Source organism: Paracoccidioides brasiliensis (assembly GCF_000150735.1).
Source record: "Paracoccidioides brasiliensis Pb18 unplaced genomic scaffold supercont2.5, whole genome shotgun sequence".
NCBI lineage: Eukaryota > Fungi > Ascomycota > Eurotiomycetes > Onygenales > Ajellomycetaceae > Paracoccidioides > Paracoccidioides brasiliensis.
In genome coordinates, this window is record NW_011371362.1 from 1,823,373 (window position 1) to 1,839,042 (window position 15,670).

The following is a 15,670-nucleotide window of genomic DNA, read 5'->3' on the forward strand; positions in this document are numbered from 1 at the left end:
TATATTTTACTGCCCCCCCAAAAACAAACAAACAAACAAACAAATTCCCTCCCCCCACCCCCCCCCCCCCCAAAAAAAAAAAAAAAACCATTTGTACATGTTCCTACGTATGCTATGCTAACCTTCAATTATCTAGGTATGGAACTGGTCAAGGCGGGGATAATCGAAGAACTGGTCGACGATATGATTCCCCAAGACCAGCTGCTAGAGGGAGAAGAGGAAGAGGCCGAGTCCGAAGTCGACAAGGTTCTGCAGGAGATCCTCCAGGGCAAGCTGTCCAAGGTGGAAGGGCTTAAGCCAGAGGGCAAGGTGGAGGAGGAGCCGGCGGAAGAAGAATTCGAGGACCAGGAAGAAACCCTTGCACAGATGCGAGGGCGGCTCGAGGCGTTGAAGAGCTGATTAGAGATAAACCTCGGGTTTCCCTGCTATTCCTTCCCGCTCTATGTCTCCATAGACTCTATATTTCGATCTGGCCCCCCAGATGCCTTTCATCGTATTCAGCTTTAGCACTTTCCGTAGAAAGTCGTGGAATTTCGTGGTTGTCCTTTTTGATTTTACTTTGCGCTTCCCATGTGTCAAAACGGCGTTTTAGGGAGAGGAGGAAATTTGGGATTTTGTTATTCTGGTATAAGACCGTTTTTCCTTTTCATTGCTGAGGAAATGAATATATGATACTGCAACTCCGTAATTTACGCAAATCTACTTTGAATAGCATGATGCACGTGTGGGGTAATTACACATCCCAGGACGTTCGTTTGTGAATGAATCTATTCCGTACTGTCCCATTACTTAGTTACAAGCTAATTGGTAGATCTGGCTGATCCCTTGATTAATTAGGAATAACTTGATAATAGTTAGTTAACTAACTAGGAAAATCCCGATAACAGCACTAATACTGAATAGGGAACACACTAGTTCTATAGTAGCTAGCCTAGCGTCCATTACACTTAGTCATCCGCGTTTTTGTTTTTAGGGGCTTTCCCCTTTTCGGGATAGCGCAGACTTGTTCATTCCAACATCACACAAAATCTCATCCACGAACCTCATCCTCGTCCATCTGCTCCTCCCGCTCTAACTCCCACCCGTAGCCAAGGCGCATCTTCACAATCAGTGACTTGGATTCCTTATCTTCTTGTTACCTTCACTCAGTCGCTGTGTCACTGCCACCCCTCTGCTGTTTCTGCCTCTTCGCGTCACTTCTGTCTCTTCAACTCGCCATCAGGCTCCATCCCATCTTCTTCTCCTCTTTAACCGCCAACGACCGCCATAGCAACTCTCCCATCATCCATCTAATCACCGAGAAACCTTGCCGCTGCTGTGATCAGAGACAAACACGCAAGCACGATTCTCTGCTCGTAGTCTCTATCTCTTCAGTGTTTCCTCCCAAAGTTAACCGTCATGGCCGACAAGCTTGACAAGTCTCTTGACGACATCCTCAGCTCCAGGCGTGCTGGCCGTCGTGGCTCCCAGCGTCGTCGCGACTCCAGGTCCTCGAGGCCTGCGCACGCTGCCCCCGTAGGTGGGGTCAGAAAATTCACAAGGCATGCAAAATCATCCTCCAAGTCTATCCCCACCGGGCCAGCTCTAGGTCTGGGTGAAAGCAAGATTATCGTGAGCGGCTTGGTAGGTTTCTATTTTTCTTTTATATAATAACAAAATCACAATCATTATCATCATTAGCATGAATAAACTTAGAAGCAAAAACAACCATATACTAACTTGTGCCAGCCCTCCGATGTCAATGAAGCGAATATCAAGGTATGTTGATAGAGGGCATCTTTCTGGGTTTCCATCGCCGTCTCCGTTTGAGATACATGCTTCGATGCACAAACGAACTCGTCATACCTTTTCTTTCCCATATCACATTCTGCCTGTTTCGTGGCATGCATACCTCCTGTTGTTATTTTGCAACATACACGACAGATGGCACTCTCGCAGCTTTTGCTCGCCCCCTCATTGGCCTGATGCAAAGCGTAGCAAGCTAAGCCCTGTCATCATCGTCATCGTCGCGCTTCTCCTGTGTCTAGCGTGTCTGTCTGCCATCTCTGGGAGCTACACGTAGACAACAGGACGCAGACTGTGTTAAGAAGGTTGGCTTGGGAGAGATCCAATTGTATACACGCAACTGTGGAACGCGTTGATATATTTCTTCTTGGAGGGGATGGTAATCAGCGAGCGCAGAAGTGATTGAGCAACACAGCATAAACAGTCTAGCTACCGCTCATCTCGGTTTATTCCGCCTGCAACCATAGACACAGTTCTCTTGAAAAAACATGCGTCGATTGAGGGCGCCCAGAATATCCATGCCTTGCTCCTCGCTTATGGTTCTGGCATATCATCACGTATTGCCTGCCATACCCTACATGGCTTGTCCTGTTGATCCTGTTGACAAACTGCAACCTGTGCACAACCATGGAAAAGGCATTTAAAGGAGCCTATTCTTATCACGCACGCGATTCACTGTTGTCTTGCTTGCTTCTGTCCATTAGATTTGTTGCATGACGGGCAGCGGTGGCCCCCATATCTTGTCTTACGGAACCCTGTTTAGACAGTGTTGCTGAATAAAGGGGGACTTGATATGTTTGATTGGGGAATCAGTGCTTTCGTTTTGGTTCGGTTTTCTTTGGTACCGCGTGGAACGTGCTCTGGCCGGATTGCGGTGTGAAGTTTGGTGGTGACAGGGGGATTACAGCGGTAATCTAATACACCACCCGTGTGCGAGCCACTACTGTCTAATTGGGACTCGATACTGACTACTAACCCTGTGTTGTCACTCTCTGTGCTCGCTGATCTGCTTCACCTTGACATGGTTAATGGCGGGTTTTATGGGGCGGCTTCAATTTTCCGTTGTTCAAATTTCGGTCATGCATTCAACTCATCGTCTAATGCCGCAAATTTAAATACTAATGGGTTTTTAACGTCATATTAGGAATATTTCCACAAATCTGCTGGACCTGTGAAGAAGGTCATGCTCACCTACAACCAGAACGGCACTAGTCGTGGCATTGCCGCCATTACCTTCGTTCGCCCCGACACCGCAGCAAAAGCAGCAAAGGAGCTGAATGGACTTCTTATCGACAAACGACCAATCAAGGTACTGAATAAACGAACTCAATGAGATCTAATATACGCGCATGCTAACATTACTTGGATAGATTGAGGTCGTTCTTGATGCTTCTCGTGCTCCCACTGTCCCTGCTGTGAAGCTGCTTACAGAGCGTGTCGCGTAAGTTGTTAATTATAAACCCATTGTTTCCATCTGCCAACTAACAAAAGTAATAGTCAACCAAAACCTCAGCCCAAACCTGTCTCAGCCACGAAGGGCAGCGCGGCTTCGAAGCGTGGACGTCCTCGTCGTGGACGGAACGCTGGACGCCCAAAGCCCAAGACTGTTGCAGAACTCGATGCTGAGATGGAAGATTATTTCCCTGCCAACAATGCAGCCCCCGCTGCAATTAATGGAACCGCGCAACCAGCCGCGGCCGGTGGCGAAGATTTGGGAATGGATGAGATTTCTGTATGTTGATAAAATGGCTTCTTTCATACACATTCAGCTAATAAATTATCGCAGTAAACTGGTCGTCCCGAAACGTTCTCGCCGGATAGGGCTTCGAAGGGAAATGTGCAAAATTCCTTGAGTCGCCATTTGTTTGTAATTTTAACCGCGTCTCCATTTATTCTTTATTGCCATCCTTCCGTCTTGGTGGTGCGTTCCACATATCGGAAATATTTGAGATTACGGTTCATACGGGCTCAAGCACGCCAGTCATCATAAGTAGCCAGATACCAAATATCGATCTCTTTTCGCTCCTTTGAAATTGCGTTATTATTGCCTTTCTGCTGGATATCGGATTGTCTCCGCAAAAATCTTTTCTCCTTTTTTTTAACTCAAATTTGTGGAACACCAAAGGCAGCGTGTTTCGCGGCAGCGAGTGGCAGTTCTTTCTAAACCAACTCAATATGGGTGTCATTTTCTTCATATGGGAGTTTCGGGATGAATTCTGAGGAAGGGTTGGGCTGGGGTTTGTTGGGTGCTGATTACCATGTTGTTTCATATCTTATTTTCCTGTGATGTTTTTTCCACCCTTAGCTTCTTGATTTTCTATGACTGAACTGTGATTTAAACCTAAAGTTGCGAATTGAATTATCACATATTTACTTGCAGGACTCCTTTAGCGTTCTCCATACTTCATCCTCTCTTTTCGTCCTTTCGATTCCTTTCTGCGCAACGTAGCGTAAAAACAGGAAATAATATCACGACCGGAAAGATGGCTTCAGCCCACGCTTCCTAGCAGGACGAAGATATTCAATAGCTCTTCCTAGAGAGTGAACTTATCATGCTTGCTAGGCTTCATCAATTAATGAACATCACTTACCACCCCACCCAGGCACAGATAGGCAGGAGTGCCAGTGCACCTCACTGTCATTTTCAAATTGCTCATAACACGCCCATACCGACCGAAAATAAATAATCTCACTTGAGGCAGATACTGGACGTATAATGAACTGTCAGCCTCGGGAAGCGACGGCGGCGTTGGAGTGTGGGGTGGGATAGTATCCTCGTTATGATGGCCACCCACATGTGAAATAATTGATCAATAATATACATGTCAGTGGTATGGTGCTGCCTATACACCTCTATCTACATTCCCGCCTCCAACTCCTTATCCCATCCTCACCTGCCACCGAATTAAACGCATGCAGGTGTAAATGCACCCAAGTCCACACCAGAAGCCCTCCTTCCTTTTAACTACGTACAATACATAACTACATCAAAGAAAATTCCAGATACAAAAATCAAACAACAAATCGAGATATATATGCGTTATAAAACACGCATCACCTTGGGCAGCTGTTGAGAGAAATGACTGCATCCTGACACAGCCCTTCCCCCAAAGACATTCCCTACTACTATTATCCCCCCCCATTTTTGTAACCTGATACAGCATCCGCATGGCATGGCTGAGCAACCAGAGGCATCAGCCCTATATCCATCAGCCCCGATTCACACATTTCATCCACTGTTCGCAGCTCCTGCTCTGACAGGCTCCATCCATCCCCCCCCTCAGCCTCTCCGCCTATACCGACGTAACCCTTCAAAACACACAACCGCATGACATACCCCATCCTAGTGTTCACGGGCATCCCCCATATTACCCAACCACAAGCTTGCAAAAATTAAGTCGGGAATCCCCGGGATAACTACCTACCTAGGTATCTAGGAACGGGTAGGAAAAAGATAAATCACGAAGAATGACGTCGTTGCCATATTCCTCTGCTGGCGCAGTTCTTCCCGTCTGGAAATATCCATTAACGACCAGATTCCACACAGGGTGTATCCGTATTCCCCCCGGCCATAATATTTTTCCAAATCCCAAGTCCCAGAATCCTACAATCTCACATTCCGTGGCTCAGGTCTTAAACCCCAAGGAACAATTGCCCAAAACCCCTAAACGCGCCCCTCCTCCCCACCACCCCTTTCCCCGGGCAAACCCGTTGATTCCAAATCCAGACCCCATTTCACCCGAACGAGGAATGCAAGAAACAAACCACTTACCATTAGAACTACTGCTGACGCGGAAAGGAAAACCAGAACCCAAACCAAGAAGACAATAGAGAAGACTTTTGCATTTGTAGTATGTGGATGATTTGAATTGTATTCTGATGACAGATATAGATAGATAGGCTACCTAACGACCCTACTAAACTAAATTACTAACTAGGTTCTAGCTAAATTAACCCGTACGTACGGAGTTATGAACGTATAACTATTGCAAATAATATATGACCACTGCAAAATGCGATGCAGTAATGCAACCTTGCAATCCCAAAATGTAATCCCAAGCAAGGATAAGGAAAAAGACAAAAGATGACTCCAGATGATCTCCCTCAACCCTTTGCAGAGCCTCAAACGAGAGATGATCTAACAGATCCAAGAGAGGCAGGCATACATAAGAGGGAAAAAAATTTTGAAAAGAAAAGAAAGAAAAGAAAAGAAAAAAAAAAAAAACTAAAGAAAAATTAAATAAATTACATAAACAGGCCATTATTAATTGATTTCGCCAGCGCAGCTGCGGTATCAGAGAACCTAAGCAAGAATTAAGCAATAGTAAGAATGATTAGCAAAGGGGGGAAATGTAAAAAAACCAAGAAACAGAAAACAGAAAACGCTGTCAAAATTGGTGAGGGTATAATGCAAGAAAACCGGTAATAGAAAATGAGGCGCTGATGAAATAAGGACAAGAAACAAGATGGATGCTTTCCCGAACGCTGTGATGTTATGCTTTGCTGTGTGCTGGATTATAAAGAAAGAAAAAAAAAAACCAACATGAAAACCCAAATGCTAATGGGTAACATCGTGCAAAGAGACCAGAAGAGATGAAGAAACAACAAAACACTCCAAAACCCACACAGGGAAAAGGAGGGGGGATAGGGTGAGAGATGAATCAATAGCAGCCTGGTGAGGTCACTATGCTGTACATGTATAGAGTACCTTAATCCATAGAGCAAGCAAGCAAGCAAGCAGGACACAGGAAGACGACAACAAGTCAGCGTCAAGAGGCGGTGAGGAAAGAACAGGGCGTGGGCTGCCATAGGCTGAATAAGCAGGGCAGGCGTGGGGTTCCGACAGGCAGAAAACCATCCAACACCCACAACCATCGGTCGGGCACCAAAGGGAGAAGCGCACCCCATCACCGACCGCTCAACCAACCAGCCAACCACTCTGCGTCCTGCTGTCTGCTTCTCTAATCCGAAGAAACGTGTTCAGATGACAAATCCCAAAATGAGTCACCACGCCGCAAAACATGAAATTTAGTTATGAAGCTCTTCATACTGCATGCTGATCTGTCCTTGTCGGCTTTGTGAAGCGGTGTAAAAGCGTTTAACCGGAATGTCGTATCCGGCGCCCCGTATTGCGGACGTTCAACCAACCGCTGACCCCTAGCTGCAACAGAAATGCAACGACTGCCTGACAACCAAAAAGCATTAAAAAAAAACGGTTCTCTCTTTAGTGTTGTCACGTCACGTCACATCCAGGCCACATGCAAGTCACATTTGCCTATATGACAAGGACCGGGGGGGTTTTTGGTTTTTTAAAAAAGAAGAAATATCATCAATTAATTGTTTCAAACTGGTGCTGCTGTCCATGAAGTTGTTGGCATAGTATATGAATAACATCCAAAGAGGCGGTAGACAGCATGTAAGAGCAGAATGATTTCGTCATTCCAAGGTAATCGGGGTCGGGTCGGGCTTGTCTTGGGCTTGAGTGCTCAGATTAATGCGTCAAAGCCCATCGCTCGCGACTCAGCCCGAGAAATTCTCATGCTGGGTTGTGCGGTAATCTTCTTTATCTTTTATCACATGTAGGCCTGGCGAAAAGGAGTTGGAGAGAAACCCCAAGCACTGCTTTGAGTTCAATGTGTGTGTGTGTGTGTGTGTGTGTGTGTGTGTGGGTTTGTGGGTTTGTGTGGGTCTGGTGTATTTTGTTGGTGGCGTAAAAGATGTAAAAAGGAGATGCATGTGAAAGAAAATAGTGCACATCCCACACACTTAACTAGAGGATGACTTTGGAGATGGCGACGACGAGGATGCTGTCCTCCCCTTCTTCTCAGTAACCTCGCGTCGCTTTCTTCGCTTTCCGCCCGATTGCTCAGCAGCAAGTATTCGGGCGGCTCGTTGTGCTTGTTGTGCGCGAAGTTGTGCATGAGCGTTGGCTAAATACTGTCGTCGTCGCTCCTCTACTTCTGCTGCCCCATTGATCATGCTGATTTGCTCCTCCGTCGTCAACTCTGCTGCAAACACTGGTTGGTACGAAACAGATTCATCCTCCAGGGCTGACTCGGATCCAGATGACGAAGATGGCGGTAGAAAGAGATCCTCGTCTGACAGGTATGCACTGGCGCAGGAGTCAGAATCAGAGAAGAGCGAGGACCGGTTGGGCCAAGAGGGAAAAGCACATGAAGTGTTTCCACCCGACGTCATGGAGAAGGAGGTTTTGCGGGGAGCAATGTCGAGGAGAGAGTCGTTGGGAGAAGGTGGAGGGGGTGGTGGAGGAAGAGAGGATGGTGAGGTAGATGGCGAGGAGAGTGTGCTCTTGTTGAAGCCGAATCCGTATCGCATTTTGCTGATAGGGGAAGTTTGTGGCTTGTATCGATGTTCATAGAAAAGATTATTGCTGTAGTAGTGAGGAGAAGATGAGATGACTTCTGTTATAAGAAGGTTTTGCTTGCCTGTGTGGATGTTGGCGGTATACAGAAAGGAGAGGTTATGAAGATGTGGATGAATGAACAGTCCGGGGGAAGGTTTATATAAAACCTGGGGAGTCTGTGCAAAAAGGGGGCTATTCAGTATATTCAGGGTGCATATGAGGCGATCGAGACAATCAACCCAAACGGGCGGGAATGCTGTATTGATATATAAACCTTATTCGGACAGCAACAGGCAAATAACAAACAAAAAAACCGTTGCAGCGGGATAAATAAGAGACAAGAGTTTAAAAATATGACAGCTCTTTTGTCCGGTTGGCTGATTTTGCTTTTTCTTTCTCTCTTCCTTTGCTCTTTTTGGTTTGTTTTTGCTTTTTCCTTGGTCGAAACCTTAAGTGAAGAGTCTAGGGGGACGACCAGGGTGAGTGAGTGTTGTTAATTTCGCGGATAAGATCTGGAGGGCGTCGATTGCAGTGAGGTACCCCAGCACGCTTCCATGGAACGGTCCGCTGACGGTCAGGCAAGTTACAACCTGATTCAGGCAGTGATTAGCGGTTGGACGGTGGGCTCTGGCGGGGAGCCGGGGGTCCCACGGCTAGTGGCTGGCGCTGGCTGGCGTTGCAAAACCGAAATCAGGAGGCACAGGGCTTTGCTAGCTTCACTGGACAACCAGGATGTGGCTGTTCCTATTCGCTCACAAACAAGGTTTGCAGTCCCTGGTCTCTAGAAGGACGGACGGTGAAGCAGAAAATAGGAAGACTCGAAGTTCTCGTGTCTTGTTCGTCTGATTAGCTGGAGAGCGTCACGGGCAACACACAAATCGAAATGCAGGATCGCGAGATATCTGATATCTCTTCCGTGGATGGCTGCTATCAGATGCCACAGGGTTGGGATAAATGTAATAATTCGCTGCGAATTATTACTCATATAGGGTATAAGCCTCAGCTGTCTTGTCGCCAATGACTCAGACCCTTCCAAGTTACACTGGAAGAAATCACAACGTGGGCTACGTTTGATGTGAGTGCTAGTGATTTTGAGGCGACAAAAAGGCAGAGCGGCGACTCGATGCTTTGCCGTAGATACACACTCTTAGCAATAACAAGATGGATGTCCTGCACATGAACCTGTAATCTGTAGTGGTGCCCCTCTAGACAAGACACCTCATCTGGCAGGACTGCCAACTATGGCCAGATTACGGTGCGAATTTTTAAGTGGGTAGCAGCGGGAGAGCTGCGACTGGAGATTTGCAACTTGGCTGTGGGGGATAAGTTGGCGCAGTTCAGCTAAAGCTTGGGGATCGGGCGTTGGGCGAATATTATTTTATTGGCAAGGCGGGTTTTGGGGTTGGGTTGGTGGACAAGAGCTGCTGCGATTCGAGAGATTTTAGTTCCGGGAAGGATGTGAAAAATATGGATAAATAATCAGACAGATCGACAAGTCTCGAAGCTGGAAAAATAAAAATAAAAATCAAAAATCAAAAATCAAAAATCAAAAAGAAGATAAAAGAAATAAAACTGTTCTGGACAGACGCGTGTTTGTTGTCGAAGATGTGTTTGTGACAGGTTTCTTTTTCTTTTCCTTTTCTTCTTTTCTTTCTTTTCTTTCTTTTCTTTCTTTTCTTTTTCTTCTTGTTCTTTCTTGCTGTTGCCGTCGGGGTCTTGGATCGGAGATCTTATTTTATGGATGTGTTTGTTGATATGCAGTCCGGGATAAAATTTGAGATGGATGTTCTGTACCTCGGTTCTTCTTTCTCTGCGGGCGATAAACAATCAACCACAATAGCAGAGGAAGTCGACACGAGGATCCAGAGTCGAGCGTGAGTTTGGTTAATATATAATTGTGTTTGTTGCCCTTTTGTGGGAGCTGTACAGTATATTCCTTCGCGGAGATGGGGACGGTAGGTACTATTGGGCGTGGTCTCCGTACAGGATAGGATTACCTCTCTGTAACCGTAAATGTGGCGCGTCTAGGGTAAATTAAAAAAAAAAAAAAAAAAAAAAAAGTCAAAATATTCTCAAAGCCGAGAAATCACAAGCCGCAAAAATAGTCGATCTCGCAAATAATTGAAAACGGGGTATTATATCTGCAGCCAGCGGGTTGGGTTGGTCTTTCGGTTGCAGATTTACGTCGTTCATGTGCTGTATCAAGTTGGAATTAAATATCAAGACAAAAAGCCAGACTGTGGACAATTCAGGTTTGATGAGGCCGTGAGTCTTCTGTTTCGCTTTTGCAGGCAGGGGACCTTTTCAGGTCTTTGATTTTTCCCGCGTTTTGTTTCCCCTTCGTAGAGTCCGTATTCGACCACCCCCACGCTTCGTGTCAGCGACTAGGATAGGAAGATAATAAATCACCAACCGGAACGTGGGGAAGAACGAGAGGATTATTTCGAAGACTCGTTAGGGAACGGACTCGGACCGGTTGTTTCGGGTTGTCATTTGAAAATGTTTCTATCCGTCTTCGTTCCTTGAAGTGTGTGACATATATTTACTTCGAACTTGGGGATGTTGGTATGTTGATTGTTGCCGGATGATATATATAGAAATAATATAAGAAGTGGACAACAAAAACCCATCCAACGGTTCTGTCCTCCAAGCGGCCCACCTGTCACTTATATCTGTTTCCCACCTTTGAAACCCTGACTCCTTCCGTTGCTGGTCCCGAGATACGCATCCTGATGATCCATCCTCTCCGTTAAGACTCCCCTTAGAACCTTTAGCCTCGGAACCGCATAAGTCAAGATGCCTCAGCCAGTAGTGAGCGGGTGTAGATACCATGCCAACGGAGCTTGTAAAACTCAAGGTCCCGTCCGGCCCCATCGTTTACGGCTCCTAGTTTGAAGCCGCAAGAGGTTTGAAAAGCCTCCTGAAGAGGGCCATCACCACCACACACTGTCGAGTGTCGAGTCGAGACACATAGATAACTCCGCCGGAAAGCTGGCGCATCTGCACCAGAAAACACCAAAGCGAACTAAAGCGTACCAAAAACACACCAAAAGGAACCACGACTCTTCGTTAGTATCGACGAACTGGGGGCATGCTAAGGGTCCCCATGCAGCCCTCGATTTTCCTTCAGGCTTCGCCTCCTCAGGGGGAACTTGAGCCCAAGTGTACGGATCTTACCCACTTGGAGGCAGTAAGAGTGGGGATAACTCACTCTAAAAATGTTCTTAGCGCGTGTTCCTTTTCCCCGACAAACGACAAACCGGACTGAGGTTTAGAGTAGAGCGTGCAAGATCAACAACTGAAGTGGTAAAATACACGTACAGCTGCCGTACACAGAAGATTGTCAGTTTTTTGTGTCCATGTATATATATAGACGCCTATGTATATCCTTAAAGAGCTCCTACAAAGTGTGGTAGGGCGTGGATCATGAATAACTTTGAAAACAATTACGCCACCGTACACTATCAATGTTTGTTTGAAAAAGCCGAGATTTACTCGGTTATACCGCAGTGTAATAGCCGTTTCCAAGTCCCTTCGATAATTTGTTTTGGTCCGTATATCGTATACATATTAATCCCGTAATCTTTTCGTATTATTCTAGCCGAGTTCTGGAAGGGAGACCGCGGGCGAGTAAGCCCAATCAGAAGACAGAACGAGGAGAAACTCTCAGTGTTGCGGATAAACGCTGCATGTAGACAGACTACTGCGGGGGCGGCCCAGAAGCCCAGAAGCCCAGGTTTGTCGCTCTGCATCTCAGCCGAGGCTAACTACGGATTCGCTGGCTGCTGCCAGTGACTTTTGCGGGCAGGGGTAAACAAGGAAAAAGGGGGAGGGATGAAGGATATGTAGTTACCTGTTGTATACCTTTATACTGAGCTCACCGATGATTTTTTGCAAAACAGGACGGAGCAAGAAGCTGAGGAATGTGGACGACATTCTCAGGCACACATTATTATTATTCTTGGAGTGCAACCGCCCATTCAGGGAACCCAGGAAATGAACAGCTGTGATGGACGAATCTCGAGGTGTACCCGTTGATCGAGGTCACCCGCATTTCACCGCGGTCTTCTCTGCAAAATCCTTCTGGCCCCGGCTAATCGTCTCGTTACCCGTGCAAGTTTTCTCTAGACTGGAGAGTTCCCCTCTCTCTGTCTGGGAGTCCTCAATCCACAGCATCTGAAGATCGGACTCTCAGACCCTCTCAGTCTCCCTCAAACAAACTACTTCTGAGTGCTCTCACGCCTTCACACACTCTCAAACTGCTACATGGACGTCCTGTCCCGCGCTATCATCATCCATTGTCCCCAAGAGTCCAAGACCCACCCCCCAGACCATCTGTAGTCTAGAAGACGCAATTGCATGCACATGCAGCGTCCTAAACGCCCCGTTTCCCAAGTTCTCGGGCCTGCTAATTAACAGTGTAAATAACATACTAAGAATCTCTCCCTTGCAACTTAGCCTACCGGAAGTCTTGATTTAGGCCTGAATAGGAAAATAAGCTATCTCCCTCCTATCCTCGTTCCCAACCAACCGGAAGCCATTCCCTGGTCGATTGGGATCAGGTTATGACACTATGCTACCTATCCCAGCGACTAGCGCCCACAGCCTTGAAATTATCATACGGTTCAGGGGTGAGAGCTGCAATATCCCAACCTTAAAACTCCTCAGCTTGTTACTCCACACGGCACGGCAAGGGTAACTAACGAAGAAAGCAGAAAAAGAAGAAAAGAGAAAATACTCCATTTACTAAATTGAGCGAAGAACGAAGATCCCAAGTCAAAAACATAGGGTGACCCCACTACTGCTGGAACAGAGCTATCGTTTTAAACACCTGGGACCTGTGGATCCTCGTCACCTATGATCTTGATTAGCTGAACCTGTTGATCTCAGAGTTTACATGCTTCGTATTCCTATTCTGCTTAGCCCTTTTGCCTTCCGTGCTCTGCCCTTTCTGGAGTCCCTTCGTTTTCCGGAGTTAACAAGGCCGTTGGGCTTGTTGAAGAGACCATGAAGTTACGACGAACTTAGTCTCACAAACACTTATGAATGAGATAACGAAAAAAAGATTAGTCTAAAGCCTGCCGACCAGGCTAAGGAACCCAGGGCTTTGGGTGTGGGAAATGGAGAACGGGCAACGGGGATAGGGTGTCTGAACTGTGCGTCCTCCTGAGTCCCCAAAGACAGTTGAAGGAACTAAGGACGGGGGCTTGACGCCGGCAAGACCATGTCTGATCTAATATTCCCAGGTTTCTGGATATACACGGTCTCAACTTTTAGGTTGGAACTTGGGAAGATAACTTAGCCGTGAACTGCGGATGAATCTGTCAGATATCAAATGTGAGATGTGAGATGTGAGGATGTGAGATACCTCTCAACCTACCCCAGCCTTCAGGCTTGAACCTCAATCCGATGGTCAGCCACGTAAATAAACATCACACTATCTTCAATTCCCCTAATCGAAAAAGCCCCAATAATCTATCAATAATTCCAACAATCGCAACAATCCGCAGATCCAGCTGCATACGACTTCCTCGGCATAAGCACGAATATATGCAGCAGATCCCCGTCAAAACTCGATTTCAACTTATTATTCACTATACTCCACTTACTCCGCAGATATTCGGTAGCACACTAACAAAGGATAACCCGCTAACCACCGACCTGGAACGCGCCGTCCCGCCGGAAGGCAGGGGTGCAGCACTTCCGCATGGACTAGCTAAAATGTGTAGGTCAAAACACTTCAGAAGCCCCTGTTATTCATTGTCTGTTCTCCCATGTCCGTCAATAATTAGGAAAATGACCACGCTAACCCTTGAGATACCAATCGACATTGGATATGTACATCTCAACCACCACTATGTATGTGACGAACAACCCCCACGGGCAACTTCATGGTATGCTCGAGGTGAGCTTCTGTGGATGGGGAACAAGACATGACTCTATCTTCGGGAATCTTGCATCATGGGATGGGATTGCAAGGGTTTTGAATCTTAAAGAGGTCCGCTTTCATGGGTACATCACAAGGCTAGCACGAGAAGTGTCCACGGGCGCCTCCCGAATGTAGGTTCGTGGGAATCGTATCCAGCATTATGGTCCATTATACTAGATGTCCACCCCACGCGATGCTTGAAGATGGGAGGGAGGAGTTTCTGTAGTCTCTAGAGGATTATCCCTGAACTCAGAATGGGAATTCGGGGGATCCACTTCAGCCCGTGAATATCCTCGCGGCTGGGATTTCTGGCAAATATCACACCCATTTTCTATGATAGTCGTGATTGTCCGAAACAACAGAAAAAAGAAAAGAAAAACAATATACGAGAACGAATACTCTAAACCATCGCGTGTTTTTCCAATAATGAGGTCAGTCCGGCTTTGGGGCAGAAACGGAGCGGCGGCAACTGTGCCGAAGTAGTCACTTTGGGTTCAGGCACTCGGGCGATGTTTTAGACTCTCATGATTCGGGCAATCGCCAATAGTGGTCCATTGTGGGGGAAGTTTTCATATCTTGCCAAGGGTTGGTGGCAAGGGCTGGCTTACGACTTAATGTCTCCCAGCGAGTGAAGAGCAGGAATACGGACGCCCTGACAAAAACTGAAACTGCAGAAAGAAACTGCCCTAGCTGTGACTCTGTGAGGGGTTGAATATGAGAATTGCCATCGATTGGCATCTCATCTCTCCTCCTTCAACAGCAGTGAGACAGATTGTAACACCGGGCTTCTCTTTATGTCCTAAGCCACCTTATATTGATCTGTCAACTTTCCACATCGACGCTGAGCATTGCTCGCTCACTGGACTTTCCCCTCAACCCACATTCATTCCAGGCAGAACAGCACGAATAATGAAAATAGTTAGTTGTCCTTGATTGGTCATATAAATCTCTCCTCTTTTTTGGAACACCTTCTAAACAACTAGTAACTTACGACAGCGAATTGGGAGTGGTCTTTATTAAACCCGGGCCAACCGCTACGCGCCTAGCCGTTTCCATCTGGTCCTTTCAGGGAGTTAATGCATACCTCCATGCCCCCGTTATTCCCTGCAAGGTCCGACGTTAAGCCGAGACGGGCGAAATGAGAACGAAATCCTCAAGAGGCTCTGTTTTCTAAAAATTTTCCATAATTAGTTATCCATTGCTGTGGTTTAATAATGCTATGTTACTTGGAGAAGCTGAGGAGGGGATTTTAGTATCGTTCAGGCCAATGGCCGAGATTCTTTCTCCTATCAGGCGCCTCAGCTTGTGAAAGCGCCCATCAATACTGTCTAGGCTCGCCCTGTGACCATCGCACTCATCTATTGTTATGTCCACATACCCGTTTGCCCCGAAAAACCGCCTGTCACTACCCGTGCAAGTAAGGGGTTGATTGACGGATCGGATATCACGGAACTCCATTCAGAACCTCGGCTGGTTCCAGCATCACAGTCTTCGCGGCGAAGATCAAACAGTGGGCACACACACATTTTCATCAATGTCAACCAACAACGCCAAAGGGAGCGTAAGCTGCTGACCGCCTCCGCAGTTATCCC

General features: G+C 46.8%; 3 protein-coding genes across 3 annotated transcripts in view; 2 read left to right on the forward strand and 1 right to left on the reverse strand.

Annotated features, from left to right (window-relative positions):
- The window catches only part of PADG_11865 (ESCRT-III subunit protein VPS24), a gene marked incomplete at both ends in the record, with an annotated part of 1,066 nt that extends 667 nt beyond the window's left edge, over nt 1-399 (forward strand). Inside the window, one exon of the mRNA XM_010762278.1 lies at nt 137-399. Coding sequence (XP_010760580.1) covers nt 137-399 — 263 coding nt within the window. The remainder of the gene's footprint in view (nt 1-136) is intronic.
- A 999-nt stretch (nt 400-1,398) lies between these two features.
- On the forward strand, nt 1,399-3,816 carry PADG_05034 (uncharacterized protein; the record flags this gene model as incomplete). Its single annotated transcript, XM_010761943.1, has 6 exons — nt 1,399-1,623; nt 1,729-1,758; nt 2,930-3,094; nt 3,156-3,226; nt 3,283-3,517; nt 3,607-3,816. The coding sequence occupies 6 exons, from the start codon at nt 1,399-1,401 to the stop codon at nt 3,814-3,816; spliced, it is 936 nt and encodes a 311-aa protein (XP_010760245.1).
- A 3,735-nt stretch (nt 3,817-7,551) lies between these two features.
- PADG_05035 (uncharacterized protein) lies at nt 7,552-8,121 on the reverse strand (the record flags this gene model as incomplete). Its single annotated transcript, XM_010762179.1, has 1 exon — nt 7,552-8,121. One exon carries the CDS (start codon nt 8,119-8,121, stop codon nt 7,552-7,554), a length of 570 nt encoding a protein of 189 aa, XP_010760481.1.
- Between the last annotated feature and the right edge of the window lie 7,549 nt (nt 8,122-15,670).